The sequence below is a fragment of the Notolepis coatsorum genome (assembly GCF_963971535.1).
Source record: "Notolepis coatsorum genome assembly, chromosome: 10".
In the NCBI taxonomy this organism is placed as follows: Eukaryota; Metazoa; Chordata; class Actinopteri; order Aulopiformes; family Paralepididae; genus Notolepis; species Notolepis coatsorum.
The window spans coordinates 115,464,937-115,482,620 of record NC_140174.1 but is presented as its reverse complement, the minus strand read 5'-3'; the positions used below and the strand labels follow the sequence as shown (position 1 = coordinate 115,482,620).

Here is a 17,684-nt window from a genome sequence, read left to right as displayed (position 1 = left end):
AATAATACTTTTTTGTAAATTAATTTTGCGTTAATTTTCATAACGCGATAATTTGCTGTTTAATTAATTCATCTAATTAACGCGATAAACTGACAGCCCTAGTAAATATATATACAGTACATATCTATGTTACCTTGTTGCCCTGGTGGTTTAAGCGTATCTTGATGACTGTATATGTATATATGTGTAAATATATATATACAGTACATATATATGTTACCTTGTTGCCCTGGTGGTTGAAGCGTATCTTGATGACTGTATATGTATATACGTGTAAATATATATATACAGTACATATCTATGTTACCTTGTTTCCCTGGTGGTTGAAGCGTATCTTGATGACTGTATATGTATATATGTGTAAATATTAGGGATGTCCGATATTATCGGCCGATATTGGCATAGAAATGTGATATCGGAAAATATCAGTATCGGTTTTCAAAGATTTTCAATTTTTTTTTTACATTTATTTAACCTTTATTTACCCAGGCAAGCAAGTAAGAACAAATTATTATTTTATTTATTGTCAAAGTATGTATAATGTTGTGTTAATTACACGACAAGAGATATGTAATGTTACACGACAAGAGATATGTAATGTTAATTACCTGAAATTATTCAGTTTTTGGGGGGGGGGGGGGGGGGGGGGGGCGTATCTTGATGACTGTATATGTATATATATATATATATATATATATATATATATGTTTTTTTACTGCATTGAAATGTTATTTATCTGTTCCCTTATTTGCTAAACTTAATACAACTTGTAAATGAGTTAATTCTTGTTATTTGTCTGACAGTATTGTGACAATCCCCTCTGTGCACGAACCCTTACATATGGTAATTAAACATTAAAACACCTGCGGCTTATAGTCCAGTGCGGCTTATATATGTACACATTAGGGATGTCCGATATTATCGGCCGACCGATATTATCGGCCGATATCGGTAGTAAAATGTGATATCGGAAAATATCGGTATCGGTTTAAAAAAAGAAAAAAACAATATCAATATTTGTTATATATATCCAGTGAAATTATTAGTTACCTGAAATTATTCCGTTTTTTTGGGGTGGGAAACCCTGCATATATCGGTATCGGTTGATATCGGTTGATATCGGTATCGGAAATTAAGAGTTGGACAATATCGGAATATCGGTATCGGTAAAAAAGCCAATATCGAGCATCCCTAGTACACATCATTCAATTTAGCTGCTGCGGCTTATAGTCAGGTGCGGCTTATATATGTACACATCATTCAATTTAGCTGCTGCGGCTTATAGTCAGGTGCGGCTTATAGTGCGAAAAGTACGGTAATTATATATATACAGTACATATGTTACCTTGTTCCCCTGGTGGTTGAAGCGTATCTTGATGACTGTATATATATATATATGTTACCTTGTTCCCCTGGTGGTTGAAGCGTATCTTGATGACTGTATAATTATGTATATATATATGTTACCTTGTTGCCCTGGTGGTTGAAGCGTATCTTGATGACTGTATATGTATATATCTATGTTACCTTGTTCCCCTAGTGGTTGAAGCGTATCTTGATGACTGTATATATCTATGTTACCTTGTTCCCCTGGTGGTTGAAGCGTATCTTTATGACTGTATATGTATATATATATATATGTTACCTTGTTGCCCTGGTGGTTGAAGCGTATCTTGATGACTGTATATGTATACGGTATATCTATGTTACCTTGTTTCACTAGTGGTTGAAGCGTATCTTGATGACTGTATATGTATATATATATATATATATATATGTTACCTTGTTGCCCTGGTGGTTGAAGCGTATCTTGATGACTGTATATGTATATATATATCTATGTTACCTTGTTGCCCTGGTGGTTGAAGCGTATCTTGATGACTGTATATGTATATATATATATATGTTACCTTGTTGCCCTGGTGGTTGAAGCGTATCTTGATGACTGTATATGTATATATCTATGTTACCTTGTTGCCCTGGTGGTTGAAGCGTATCTTGATGACTGTATATGTATATATCTATGTTACCTTGTTCCCCTAGTGGTTGAAGCGTATCTTGATGACTGTATATATCTATGTTACCTTGTTCCCCTGGTGGTTGAAGCGTATCTTTATGACTGTATATGTATATATATATATATGTTACCTTGTTGCCCTGGTGGTTGAAGCGTATCTTGATGACTGTATATGTATACAGTATATCTATGTTACCTTGTTTCACTAGTGGTTGAAGCGTATCTTGATGACTGTATATGTATATATCTATGTTACCTTGTTGCCCTGGTGGTTGAAGCGTATCTTGATGACTGTATATGTATATATATATATATATATATATATGTTACCTTGTTGCCCTGGTGGTTGAAGCGTATTCTTGATGACTGTATATGTGTATATATATATATATGTTACCTTGTTGCCCTGGTGGTTGAAGCGTATCTTGATGACTGTATATGTATATATATATATATGTTACCTTGTTGCCCTGGTGGTTGAAGCGTATCTTGATGACTGTATATGTATATATATATATATATGTTACCTTGTTGCCCTGGTGGTTGAAGCGTATCTTGATGACTGTATATGTATGTTACCTTGTTCCCCTGGTGGTTGAAGCGTATCTTGATGACTGTATATGTATACAGTATATCTATGTTACCTTGTTTCACTAGTGGTTGAAGCGTATCTTGATGACTGTATATGTATATATCTATGTTACCTTGTTGCCCTGGTGGTTGAAGCGTATCTTGATGACTGTATATGTATATATATATATATATATATATATATATATATATATATGTTACCTTGTTGCCCTGGTGGTTGAAGCGTATTCTTGATGACTGTATATGTGTATATATATATATATGTTACCTTGTTGCCCTGGTGGTTGAAGCGTATCTTGATGACTGTATATGTATATATATATATATGTTACCTTGTTGCCCTGGTGGTTGAAGCGTATCTTGATGACTGTATATGTATATATATATATATGTTACCTTGTTGCCCTGGTGGTTGAAGCGTATCTTGATGACTGTATATGTATGTTACCTTGTTCCCCTGGTGGTTGAAGCGTATCCTGGTGACTCTCGAGTTGCCGGGGCTCCTGAGGCAGATGATCTGCTGGGAGTGACCCCACTCAAACATCCTCACGCTGCCGTCCTGCGCCCCCGTCAGGTCTGCAACACACACAGCGGTACCATCACATCCTGTAGAGACTAGGGCTGAGCCCAAACGTTCGGACCTTCGTTCGTTACGTTGGCATTCGAATTCTAAATCAATATTCGTTTTTTATTTATTTATATACCGGTATATTTATTTCATGTGTCTATTCATTTAAACCAATGGGGTTTTTCTTCACAGTTGCAGATAAAGATTAGGCTACACTAATATTATAGTATTAAAAACTGATGAGTTATATTCAGAAAGTTGATTTAATAAAACAAAAAATTAAACTAATTTAATCAGATTAATCACTTTATTCAAATTGAGGATTTAGTCATTTTAAAAAATGTTTATCCTATTTTTCTCCGCCTGATTTATAGATTTTTCTCCCCATCCCAATTTAGTCGTTATGCCAATTGCCCCCTCCCCTACCTGGTTGTTGTGCGCATGTTCCTCCTACTGGTCGGTACAAGGGAACCCTGAAGTCTACCACATGCTTCCTCCGACACATGTGGAGACAGCCAGTGGCTCTCTTTTTCACCTGGCAGCGAGGACTCATTGGTGAAGTGTAATGCGTGGGAGGTCACGCTGCCTTCACCACTTCCTGCCTTTCGCTGAGCAGGCGCCCAGACCTGACCTGTAGGCGTCGCTGTCCACAACGCCAGATTCCCACCCACGGCTTCCCTCCCCCTAACTCAGCCAAACGAGTTAGTATGACGACCGGCCCAAGCCGCAGGGCAATGCTGACTCCGGGAGTCGAGACCGCAACCTCTTGCATTGGTGACGAGCGCAATCTCCGCTACGCCACCCGACCGCCCAAATTGAGGATTTAGTTTGAGGATATTTATTTAAAAAAAGATATATATAAAAAAAATATTATTTTGAATTTTATTTTTAATGAAAAACGAAGGTTTAAACGTCCATTCGAAAAACCCTGACGAAGTTCGAATCCCAAAAACAGGCTTCGGGGACAGCTCTAGTAGAGACCTCACACCATCACATCCTGTAGAGCAGGGGTTCTCAAACTTTTTTATACCACAACCCCATTTTATTTAGGATTTTTTTTGGCGACCCCACACTTAATGTATTGCATCATTTCAACGTGGAAATAAGGAATATCAAAATAAAATCACACGTTGTTTAGAAAATGAAATTACAGCACTATGTTATCAATTCAATTAATGAATATTATCAACAAAAGCAATGGAAATGTTTCTGTATACACATTTATAAAACTAGGCATATTTAGCCAAAATATGTTGCCAGAACATGAAAAGAAAATGCGCTCACGTGCGCTTTGGCAGAGATCCGCTTCTGCTCTGAAAATCCGCCCTCAGAGGTATGTTGATGCGAAGGGGACACGCTTTCTCAGCGCAGCTTTACACAACACTGGGTACTCGTTCCGGACTGATATCCAGAACTTTGCGAGGGCCTGTCCTGTGAACTTGACTTTCAGTAGCTTGTCACACAAAAGATCATTGAGCGCCTCCTGGCTGCATTCTGTTCCTACAAAAAGCCATCAAGCTGAGTAAATACCGCCAAATCTCCGCTGATTATCCTGGAGTGCCACTAACGGAGTTACCAGCGCATTATCAGCACATTTCTCTGCCAATGTGTTATTTTTGTCTGCAAGGAAAATCCACGCTTCTTCTCCGAGTTAACAAAGGCGAATACTCTGCCTCGAGAACAGAGGCAGAGCCCATTTCATCGCAGCCAACCAGCACCGCTTCTGACAACAAACCTATCAATTGCGAGTCTGGGTTACACACAAAAGACCAGACCCCCTCCCGCGATTATAAATGCGCAGGGTGTGTAGTGAGATGTGTATTGGAATACGTGTGTCGGCCTCCATTGATGAAGAGGCGAGAGTCGCGAGACATGGCAAATACACACAGCTGCCGGGTGGAAAACTTGATCAGATTTTTTTTTGCCAATGTGCGACCCCACTGTCACCTACCCGCAACCCCACTTTGGGTCGCAACCCGTAGTTTGAGAACCACTGCTGTAGAGAGACCTCTCACACCATCACATCCTGTAGAGAGAGACCTCTCACACCATCACATCCTATAGAGACATCTCACACTAGAGCTGTCCCCGAAGACTGTTTTTGGGATTCAAACTTTGTCAGGGTTTTTTGAACGGATGTTCAAACCTTCGTTTTTAATAAAAATATATATATATTCTTCAAAATAAATCGTTTTTTTTTTATTTCTTTTATAACTAAATCCTCAATTTGAATAAAGTGATTAATCTGATTAAATGAGTTTTTTTTTCATTAAATCAACTTTCTTTAATGAATAATATCAGTTTTAATACTATAATATTAGTATAGCCTAATCTTTATCTGCAACTGTGAAGAAAAACCCCATTGGTTTAAACAGAATGAATAGACACAAATATAATCTTTTAATAAAAAATTCAAATGTTGATTTAGAATTCGAATGCCAACATAACGAACGAAGGTCCGAACGTTCGAAAGTTTGGGCTCAGTCCTACTCTCACACCATCACATCCTGTAGAGACCTCACACACCATCACATCCCACATTGATGTTCTAGCACATGACGCTAGAAATAAATAACGCCTACATGCTGGCTGTGTGTGTGTGTGTGTCACACTAGCTTTATCAACAACTCTCTCTGGGCCTCTTGGGTCACAAGACAGTCATTGGAATAACAAAGGCCTCAGACTGGAAGCTGGGCATTTGTTACCAGGTGTGAATTGGTGTGAAGCGACATTGATTAGATTGAATTCTGGGAGTGTAGTCTTTCATCAAATGGCTGAATTGTCTTTCATTCTTTCAAAGCCCTGATCTAAGATTTGGTTAGAGTGTTACCAGAATGTTTCATAGGACATTGATTGAAGTATCGGCTCAAATTTGACAAGTTATGGCTTATTTTGAAGGTAGTGAACCTGTAGTTTCATATTATGTAAAAAATAAAATAAAATGTGAAAATCCCCAGAAAGTCCCCAGAAAGGGGGGGTGAAAATCACCCAGACTCTCGGAGGGTTTAAGGGTTAGGTTTATAAACAGTGAGGTTAAGGGTTTGGTTTATAAACAGTGTAACAGGGGCGTGGGTGAAGGAGCGCTGAACTCACAGCCCGCGTTGCAATGATTGGCATTGCTATGGTGACAGAACATGCATTATTTCTTCCAACAGCTCCAGCAGCAATAACTATGAAACAACCTGACGTTCACATTCACAGAGACCGCACCGTGAAAACCATATATACATTACATATTACATATACAAGTATAGAGATATATACATATACAACAGTTAGGGTCATTAGGTAACATGATGACAAAGGTTATGCTAGGCCTTAGAGGTCATCCTCCTGAGCTACTTACAGTAAGGCAGGGTGGGGTGAGAGGTCATCCTCCTGACATTGTTGATGTTCCTCTTGATCAGCTGGATGGGGGAAGAGCAGAGGAATTAGAAATTAAGCTACTGTTAAAAGAAAATGGTGTAGGATTGAATGATCTTAGAGAGACCTTAGAGAACACGCAATATGATGATACTTGGTAGTTACTAGTCTTGCCAAGACCTTCCTACGCACACCACCTAGCACTGTATCCGGGCAGAAGAGAGGTTAAGGGGGTAGAAAACCCACTCTGGGACCAACAATCAATCACAAATCCTCTTTTCTGAAAACAACTAATCACAATCTGTTTCTCTTTTCTGAATATAAGTGACGAGTGTAATCAAACCTGATCTGATATAATTTTTTATGGGAATGTGTTATAATTAGGGATGCACCGATCCGATTTCATATATTTTTTTTAATATTTTTATTTATATCTATGTGTTCATTTGTTACATTTTGTTTCACCAAGTTAGGGAAGTAATGTTTTAAGTCAAGCCTGATGTTGCCTTGCGCAAAAGAATGATCCCAGTCTCTTCCACACAGTGAGGCATACAGTTTATTAATTGAACAATGGGTATCGGATCGGTACTCGGTATCGGCCGATACCCAAAGCCCAGGTATCGGGACTGAAAAAGTCGGATCGGTGCATCCCTAGTTATAATGTGATATAATGATTCTTAGCAGGCAAAATCTGGTTGGCTGTGATAACTAGTGATGCACGATATATCGGCCGCCGATATAATATCGGCCGATATGGCAGTTTTTTTTACACATCGGTATCTTCTATACAGATATCGACATCGGTAAATATTGGTATCGGCCAGAACAGCAATATTAATATCGGTTATCGGTATCGGCCACAATTTTCACATCGGTGCATCACTAGTGATAACATAATAGAAGAGGCTCAAGCTGCAGACATACATGCGTTCTGTACTAACATCATAAATAAGACACAAACAAAGCTCTGGTTCCTTTTAGAGCATTTTTCTTTCCTGTTGATCAGTAACTCTGTTGTTTACAGCATTTAGCTGTAAATCTGGTCAGAAAATATTTTCACTTAGAAAAGCTTCTACGCGTGCACCACCAGGTACAGAGTCCTTAGTTACCATAGCAACCACTCAACGTGATTTCAAGTATTATTAATTATTTTTTATTTTTGACCGTGATTTATTTCATACATCTTTAAAACTCACATTTCACCTCGAGATGCAGTAAATTATAATTTTACTCAACAAAAAATAACCTCAAATGGACGGCATTTATATAACAGCGCTTTTATCCAAAGCGCTTTACAACTTATGCCTCATTCACCCATTCACTCACCCATTCACTCACCCATTCACTCACCCATTCACTCACCCATTCACTCACCCATTCACTCACCCATTCACTCACCCATTCACTCAGACATTCTCACACCGACGGCAAGGTGCCAACCTGCTCATCAGAAGAGCAGTTAGGAGGTTAGGTGGCTTGCTCAAGGACACTCTGCCGGAGAGGAGCGGGAATCTTACAATTATTTTCTCTGAATACGTTTGCTTCGTAAGTGAGTAGTTTCGGTTCAGATGTCTCCATTCAGAACTGCCGCTGTCTCATTATATAAACTCATTAATAGTCTCTGGTTTAATAACTCTTTTATCTTCCTAGGCTGCGGGAGAGAACCGCCCTGCCTTCATTAGAAACATGACACAATTTACAATAAGAATCTGAACTGAGCCAGGTCAAAACTCTACTGAGCCAAGTCAGGTCAAAACCCTACTGAGCCAAGTCAGGTCAAAACCCTACTGAGCCAAGTCAGGTCAAAACTCTACTGAGCCAAGTCAGGTCAAAACCCTACTGAGCCAAGTCAGGTCAAAACTCTACTGAGCCAAGTCAGGTCAAAACTCTACTGAGCCAAGTCAGGTCAAAACTCTACTGAGCCAAGTCAGGTCAAAACTCTACTGAGCCAAGTCAGGTCAAAACTCTACTGAGCCAAGTCAGGTCAAAACCCTACTGAGCCAAGTCAGGTCAAAACCCTACTGAGCCAAGTCAGGTCAAAACCCTACTGAGCCAAGTCAGGTCAAAACCCTACTGAGCCAAGTCAGGTCAAAACTCTACTGAGCCAAGTCAGGTCAAAACTCTACTGAGCCAAGTCAGGTCAAAACCCTACTGAGCCAAGTCAGGTCAAAACCCTACTGAGCCAAGTCAGGTCAAAACCCTACTGAGCCAAGTCAGGTCAAAACCCTACTGAGCCAAGTCAGGTCAAAACCCTACTGAGCCAAGTCAGGTCAAAACCCTACTGAGCCAAGTCAGGTCAAAACCCTACTGAGCCAAGTCAGGTCAAAACCCTACTGAGCCAAGTCAGGTCAAAACCCTACTGAGCCAAGTCAGGTCAAAACCCTACTGAGCCAAGTCAGGTCAAAACCCTACTGAGCCAAGTCAGGTCAAAACTCTACTGAGCCAAGTCAGGTCAAAACCCTACTGAGCCAAGTCAGGTCAAAACTCTAATGTGCCTAGTTAAAACCCTACTGAGCCAGACCCACTGTGCCTAGTTAAAACCCTACTGAGCCAGACCCACTGTGCCTAGTTAAAACCCTACTGAGCCAGACCCACTGTGCCTAGTTAAAACCCTACTGAGCCAGACCCACTGTGCCTAGTTAAAACCCTACTGAGCCAGACCCGCTGTGCCTAGTTAAAACCCTACTGAGCCAGACCCGCTGTGCCTAGTTAAAACCCTACTGAGCCAGCCCCACTGTGCCTAGTTAAAACCCTACTGAGCCAGACCCACTGTGCCTAGTTAAAACCCTACTGAGCCAGACCCACTGTGCCTAGTTAAAACCCTACTGAGCCAGACCCGCTGTGCCTAGTTAAAACCCTACTGAGCCAGACCCGCTGTGCCTAGTTAAAACCCTACTGAGCCAGACCCACTGTGCCTAGTTAAAACCCTACTGAGCCAGACCCACTGTGCCTAGTTAAAACCCTACTGAGCCAGGCCAGCTAGTTAAAACCCTACTGAGCCAGACCCACTGTGCCTAGTTAAAACCCTACTGAGCCAGACCCACTGTGCCTAGTTAAAACCCTACTGAGCCAGGCCAGCTAGTTAAAACCCTACTGAGCCAGACCCGCTGTGCCTAGTTAAAACCCTACTGAGCCAGACCCACTGTGCCTAGTTAAAACCCTACTGAGCCAGACCCACTGTGCCTAGTTAAAACCCTACTGAGCCAGGCCAGCTAGTTAAAACCCTACTGAGCCAGACCCGCTGTGCCTAGTTAAAACCCTACTGAGCCAGACCCACTGTGCCTAGTTAAAGCCCTACTGAGCCAGACCCGCTGTGCCTAGTTAAAACCCTACTGAGCCAGACCCGCTGTGCCTAGTTAAAACCCTACTGAGCCAGACCCACTGTGCCTAGTTAAAACCCTACTGAGCCAGACCCGCTGTGCCTAGTTAAAACCCTACTGAGCCAGACCCACTGTGCCTAGTTAAAACCCTACTGAGCCAGACCCGCTGTGCCTAGTTAAAACCCTACTGAGCCAGGCCAGCTAGTTAAAACCCTACTGAGCCAGACCCGCTGTGCCTAGTTAAAACCCTACTGAGCCAGACCCGCTGTGCCTAGTTAAAACCCTACTGAGCCAGACCCACTGTGCCTAGTTAAAACCCTACTGAGCCAGACCCGCTGTGCCTAGTTAAAACCCTACTGAGCCAGACCCACTGTGCCTAGTTAAAACCCTACTGAGCCAGACCCGCTGTGCCTAGTTAAAACCCTACTGAGCCAGACCCGCTGTGCCTAGTTAAAACCCTACTGAGCCAGACCCGCTGTGCCTAGTTAAAACCCTACTGAGCCAGACCCACTGTGCCTAGTTAAAACCCTACTGAGCCAGACCCACTGTGCCTAGTTAAAACCCTACTGAGCCAGACCCACTGTGCCTAGTTAAAACCCTACTGAGCCAGACCCGCTGTGCCTAGTTAAAACCCTACTGAGCCAGACCCACTGTGCCTAGTTAAAACCCTACTGAGCCAGGCCAGCTAGTTAAAACCCTACTGAGCCAGACCCACTGTGCCTAGTTAAAACCCTACTGAGCCAGACCCACTGTGCCTAGTTAAAACCCTACTGAGCCAGGCCAGCTAGTTAAAACCCTACTGAGCCAGACCCGCTGTGCCTAGTTAAAACTCTACTGAGCCAGACCCACTGTGCCTAGTTAAAACCCTACTGAGCCAGTCCAGCTAGTTAAAACCCTACTGAGCCAGACCCGCTGTGCCTAGTTAAAACCCTACTGAGCCAGACCCACTGTGCCTAGTTAAAACCCTACTGAGCCAGACCCGCTGTGCCTAGTTAAAACCCTACTGAGCCAGACCCACTGTGCCTAGTTAAAACCCTACTGAGCCAGACCCGCTGTGCCTAGTTAAAACCCTACTGAGCCAGACCCGCTGTGCCTAGTTAAAACCCTACTGAGCCAGACCCACTGTGCCTAGTTAAAACCCTACTGAGCCAGACCCACTGTGCCTAGTTAAAACCCTACTGAGCCAGACCCACTGTGCCTAGTTAAAACCCTACTGAGCCAGACCCGCTGTGCCTAGTTAAAACCCTACTGAGCCAGACCCACTGTGCCTAGTTAAAACCCTACTGAGCCAGACCCGCTGTGCCTAGTTAAAACCCTACTGAGCCAGACCCGCTGTGCCTAGTTAAAACCCTACTGAGCCAGACCCGCTGTGCCTAGTTAAAACCCTACTGAGCCAGGCCCGCTGTGCCTAGTCAGGTCAAAGCCCTACTCACCACGGACGCCCCCCTGCCGGTCTGCAGGCCGCCCAGCCAGGGCATGTTGATGGGCGTGCCGGGGCTGCTGTGGGTGTAGGGCGTGCTGCCGTGGAGCGAGCCGAAGTCGTCCCGGGCGTGGACCACCAGGAAGTCGTCCCCCACGGAGCTGTGACAGAGAGGACACCGCGTGAGACTGGAGCCACACCACTAGGGCTGTACCGAACGCTTCGAAGCTTCGATCATAATGTTGACATTCGAATTCTAAATCAACATTCGAATTTAAAATTTTTAACCAATGGGGTTTTTCTTCACAGTTGCAGATAAAGATTAGGCTACACTAATATTATACTATTATAGTATATGACTCATCATAAAAATAAAAATAAAACATTTATCATAAATGATGTAGCCTATCTGCATCCGCTTGGCACTCGGCGCTCCATCAAGACGTCACCATCACTTTCGTACCAACCGTGCCCTTATTGGATTATTTATGTTGACGAAAGTGATGAGTTATATTCATTAACCACGGGTCCCCGTCTCAAAACATGGTTTAATGCCAGCAGCACCCACTTCAATGATAACGTTGTGAACGCATAAACTATGTCTTAAATTATGGCTATGTGTCTAATCTGGTCGTCGCTTATCAATGACTTGTTTTCAGTCAACATTGTCGAAACGGATTGTTTTTTTTTAATCGGTTCATTTCTGTACAGAGAGAGAGAGAGACAGAGAAGAGGCTGGAGAGACAGAGAAGAGGATGGAGACAGAGAAGAGGATGGAGACAGAGAGAGAGACAGAGAGAGAGACGGATGGAGAGATAAAGAGAGAGAACATAATATACTTCAACCTTCAGAGAAAGAAGTAAACGAGCCTCACCCTTTAGCCTCAGCCTCAACGTCGTCGTCGATCCAGGTGAGTATCTGCGTGGCCAGGATGGAGGACACGTCCAGTTCCTGTATGTCATGAGTGGAAGCCATCACCAAGCAGTTCCTATTGGCCTGGAGGACAGAGAGAGAGACAAGGAGACCGTTATAAACATGTTGTGTCTTCAGTCACCAAGCAGTTCCTATTGGCCTGGAGGACAGAGAAGCAGAAGAAGAAGAAGCAGCAAAAGAAGAAGAAGCAGGTTTGGGAAAGAAGGGGGGACAGAGATACATGCAAAGAATGAGAGAAGAAGATAAACAGAGAGAGAGAACGGGAAGAAGAGCAGAGATAGAGGGAGAGAGAGGAAGATCAGAGAGAGAGAGGGAGAGAGAGAAGAGCAGAGAGAGAGAAGAGCAGAGAGAGAAAGAGAGAGAGCAGAGAGAGAGGAAGAGCAGAGAGAGAGAAGAGCAGAGAGAAAGGAGAGCAGAGAGAGAGGAAGAGCAGAGAGAGAGAAGAGCAGAGAGAGAGAGAAGAGCAGAGAGAGAGAAGAGCAGAGAGAGGGGAAGAGCAGAGAGAGAGAAGAGCAGAGAGAGAGAAGAGCAGAGAGAGAGAAGAGCAGAGAGAGAGAAGAGCAGAGAGAGAGAAGAGCAGAGAGAGAGAAGAGCAGAGAGAGAAGAGCAGAGAGAGAAGAGCAGAGAGAGAGAAGAGCAGAGAGAGAAGAGCAGAGAGAGAGGAAGAGCAGAGAGAGAGAAGAGCAGAGAGAGAAGAGCAGAGAGAGAGAAGAGCAGAGAGAGAGAAGAGCAGAGAGAGAGAGAAGAGCAGAGAGAGAAGAGCAGAGAGAGAGAGAAGAGCAGAGAGAGAGAAGAGCAGAGAGAGAGAAGAGCAGAGAGAGAGAAGAGCAGAGAGAGAAGAGCAGAGAGAGAGAAGAGCAGAGAGAGAGAAGAGCAGAGAGAGAGAAGAGCAGAGAGAGAGAAGGCCAGAGAGAGAGACATACTGACAGCAGGGAGGGAACTAGACAGATTTTGAAAAGATCCCACAGGATAGATGTAGAGAGAGCCCAGGCGCGTGAGAGGAAGGACAGAGAGCGAGGGAAGAAGAGTAGAGAGAGCCCAGGCGCGTGAGAGGAAGGACAGAGAGCGAGGGAAGAAGAGTAGAGATAGCCCAGGCGCGCGTGAGAGGAAGGACAGAGAGCGAGGGAAGAAGAGTAGAGAGAGCCCAGGCGCGTGAGAGGAAGGACAGAGAGCGAGGGAAGAAGAGTAGAGAGAGCCCAGGCGCGCGTGAGAGGAAGGACAGAGAGCGAGGGAAGAAGAGTAGAGAGAGCAGAGTTTCTCCTCCTCCGTTCAGCCTGTGGACATGCAGTCATCCAGCTCTTTTCAGCTAATGATGACCCGAGGTGTGCCTCCTCTTTGATCGCTGCTGGTGATGGTGGGGTGGGGTGGTCCCCCCCCCACCCCCCAAACACCAACAACTACCCTCTAACTAACTGCCATCATCATTAACAGAGCTCGTCCAGGGAACAAAACTTTTACAACAAAAAAGTAGGTTGGACTGAAAACAGATCATTATAACTTAAGGTCACATTCATTAATAAACTCCACGTGTGCATGCCTGGCTGAGCACGGCTGAGCTGTTGCAGGGCGGCAAGGACCAGTGTGACACCAGCCACCAGTGTGGGGGGGGGGGGGGGGGGGGGGTAGGATACCTAGTCCTAGTCTAGTCTGGTCTAGTCTAATTTAGTCTAGTCTATTCTAATCTAGTCTAATCTGGTCTAGTCTAGTCTAGTTTAGCTGCATGATGACAATACATTGTAATCTGATCTAATATAATGTGCATCAGTGAGCCATGTGTGAAGGAGCTGTACCTTGTTGATGGATCAGTGAGCCGTGTGTGAAGGAGCTGTACCTTGTTGATGGATCAGTGAGCCATGTGTGAAGGAGCTGTACCTTGTTGATGGATCAGTGAGCTGTGTGTGAAGGAGCTGTACCTTGTTGATGGATCAGTGAGCTGTGTGTGAAGGAGCTGTACCTTGTTGATGGATCAGTGAGCCGTGTGTGAAGGAGCTGTACCTTGTTGATGGATCAGTGAGCTGTGTGTGAAGGAGCTGTACCTTGTTGATGGATCAGTGAGCTGTGTGTGAAGGAGCTGTACCTTGTTGATGGCGAAGGCTGTGATGATGTCAGACTCTTTGTGGATGATGCGAGCCTTTCCTCCGGGGTAACCCAGGTCAGCCTCGATCTGCAGGGGAATCACACACACACAACACACATACACCACACACACAACACACATACAATCACAACACATACACACAAGAACACACACACACACAACACATACACAAGAACACATACAACACAGACACAGACACACACACAACAGACACACACAACACATACACACACACATGCATACACACAAACACACGAACACATACACACGTGAATTATCATGAGGTAAATGTAAACATAATAATATAATATTTCTCCAGGAAACCCCGCCCCCCTTCACCCTAAAGAACCAATATCCACAGCTATGGCACGTCTCGCATAAGACCAGAAATTACCAATGGATGGGATGATAGGGAGCGACATGAAAAATGTATTAGTTATTTGCTGTATATTCCTGGGAGAGCCTCGTTTCAGGGCCTTGTGTGTGTGTGTGTGTGTGTGTGTGTGTGTTAGTGCGTGTGTGTGTGCGTGTCATCTTTGAGAATACACACCACAAATCGGGACATTTGGGGATTTGACTGTAGGATAGGGTTAAGCTGTTGTAGGGGCACGTGTAGGATAGGGTTAAGCTGTTGTAGGGGCACGTGTAGGATAGGGTTAAGCTGTTAGTGTCACGGTGTATGATAGGGTTAAGCTGTTGTAGTGTCACGGTGTAGGATAGGGTTAAGCTGTTGTAGTGTCACGGTGTAGGATAGGGTTAAGCTGTTGTAGGGGCACGTGTAGGATAGGGTTAAGCTGTTGTAGTGTCACGGTGTAGGATAGGGTTAAGCTGTTAGTGTCACGGTGTAGGATAGGGTTAAGCTGTTAGTGTCACGGTGTAGGATAGGGTTAAGCTGTTGTAGGGGCACGTGTAGGATAGGGTTAAGCTGTTGTAGGGGCACGTGTAGGATAGGGTTAAGCTGTTAGTGTCACGGTGTAGGATAGGGTTAAGCTGTTAGTGTCACGGTGTAGGATAGGGTTAAGCTGTTAGTGTCACGGTGTAGGATAGGGTTAAGCTGTTGTAGGGGCACGGTGTATGATAGGGTTAAGCTGTTGTAGGGGCACGGTGTAGGATAGGGTTCAGGTTAGGGTTCAGGTTAGGGTTAGTTACAGAATGTAATGTCCCCATATTTCACATGAACATGAATATAAATGTGTGATTACAGTATGTGTGAATAGTCTCTCGCCGTCGGAATGTGTAACATGTAGTCAATTAGAGCTATTGAACTGTAATAACCTGGGTATGTGTGGTTTGTGTTTGTGTGTCCATCCATAGGAATATGATTTCTATATCAGCTTATAATAACCTTGATGTGTGTGTCTTGCTTTGGGGGTTCAAGCTAGGACACGTGCATTAAGCCACAGTGAATGGTTAGCCAACACAGCGGGGGTTAATTAGTACCGTCAATTAGCATGACCGCTCATAACTCTTCGGCACAGACAGGTTCCCACGCTTGCCTTGAAAACATTTTCCATGCTACCTCCTGATTTTCCAGGTACCATATTAAGTGATGATCTATAGGCCCCTGAAGCTTTCCGCCCCCATCCGCGCCCCCCTCCCCTCACACACACAACCCCCTAGGACACCCGACTACTTACTTGATTTAAAAGATGTGCCAGTCAAGCCTATATTGTAAATGCTTAGAGATTATGTCTTATTGATAATATTAATGCATGAAATAATGCAACAAGCTGTAGATCAGTGGTCCCCAAACTACGGCCCGCGGGCCTGATCCGGCCTGCCTCCACATTTGGCCCGGCCCCCTAGAGCCCCGGAGCTTTAAAAAAATGAATAAAAATAAAGATTATTTTTGTTTAAGATGGCAGCATCCCCATTGTCGGTGCTGAATGTTGGTTAGTGTTTGATATTTTTTTTTGGTTTTTAGTACTTTTAAACATCCATTTTTAGTAAGTAGTAGTTTTCATTTGATCCTATACATTTTTCATTCACCGATTTGTGGACTTTTTTTTTAGTGTCTTGAAAAGCGCCTTATAAAAAAATGCATTATTATTATTATCATCCAGGAGGGAAAGACACTTTGGATAGTAGGGACTGCATCTCTGCCTGTCCTGACCAGGAAACACTTTGCAACTGTGATCTCCTCTGGCAGTAGTTGGATATTGTAATGTGTGGCGAGGGGTTGCAGCAATTCCACTGAGAGAAACTGGTCTGAGGCTGGATAACATGCCTGTATGCCTCTCATAAGTTGTTATCCAACTCATGAGAACCTGCTCTCAAGCTCTTGCAGCATTCTGTCGACGACTGGATAGAACAGTCTCTGTCTCAGCTGATCTCCTGAGCTGATGTCTGCGCTTGTGCCACAAGATGACTCAACTACATACTCGTCCATCCTTTTCTGCTTCCCCCTTTGGCTGGTAGTATGTTCCTCAATCCAAAGGCCATTACATATGGCCTTTGTCCTATCATACATGTCCACTGCCATCTCTGAGGTGCGATAACCTTTGAGTGTGTCCTGCACTGTGCTTTTAAATAGTACAGAGCTAGAGCTAGGTGGTCTGTAGGTACTGTATATTTATTTCATAAATAGTGTTATTTATTTCATTAATAGTGTTATTATTTATTTCCTTATTATATGTTCTCTCTTCCACTCCTCTCCTATCTCATTCCGTCCTCTTCTCTCCACACCTCCCCTCTCGTGTCCGCTCCTGTCTTCTCTTCCTACTCTTCTTAACTCCTCTCCACTCTTCTCCTCCATCATCCTCTACTCTCTTATCCTCCTCTTCTTCGCCCCTCTTCTCTTCCTCCTCCCTCTTTCCTTCTGTGCCTTCCTGGTCCCTCCCCCTCTCCACTCCTCTTCCTCCTCTCTACAGTCTGAAGATCTGAATGGTCATGATCAATGATTTTTCAAAAATGTCTCACCCCAAATGTTCCTATTATTAGTATAATTTATTTAACGAAAAAAATGAAAAATCACAAAATAGTTAAAAGTAGAACAAGACTAGACTGGTCATGTCAACTAGTATAGAAGTAATGTCACAGCCTAATGTGAAAATGTATTGGTAGTTAGCTATCAATGCAAGCTAGCCAACACTAGCTAGTTAGTTAGCAAGCTGCATGTTGGCTAGCAAGATTGTACTGCATGTGTTTGCTAACCATCATTAATGAATCCAAATTCAAAACAAACTCCCCTAAATGTGGTGAATAACACGGTTTTAGGAAAAGTCAATGAGTGAAATAGTACATATCATCAAACATATCAAACATAGTTCTAGTATTTTAAAAGCAAGGTAAAAATTACCTCAACAATTCTAGTGTAAGCTGCTAGCTAGCAAGATTGCACTGCTTACTAACTAACGTTGATACACCCAGGTTTA

At 43.5% G+C, this 17,684-nt stretch overlaps 1 protein-coding gene across 4 annotated transcripts in view; it reads right to left on the bottom strand.

The window, feature by feature from the left end:
* The window catches only part of dmxl1 (Dmx like 1), a gene marked incomplete at its 3' end in the record, with an annotated part of 327,508 nt that overhangs the window by 34,615 nt on the left and 275,209 nt on the right, over positions 1 to 17,684 (bottom strand). For all 4 annotated transcript variants that reach the window (XM_084323717.1, XM_084323718.1, XM_084323720.1 and 1 more), the window contains exons 42-46: positions 14,290 to 14,376; positions 12,154 to 12,275; positions 11,293 to 11,440; positions 6,523 to 6,583; positions 3,057 to 3,184 (exon numbers count right to left, since the gene is read on the bottom strand). In XM_084323717.1, coding sequence (XP_084179843.1) covers positions 3,057 to 3,184; positions 6,523 to 6,583; positions 11,293 to 11,440; positions 12,154 to 12,275; positions 14,290 to 14,376 — 546 coding nt within the window. The remainder of the gene's footprint in view (positions 1 to 3,056; positions 3,185 to 6,522; positions 6,584 to 11,292; positions 11,441 to 12,153; positions 12,276 to 14,289; positions 14,377 to 17,684) is intronic.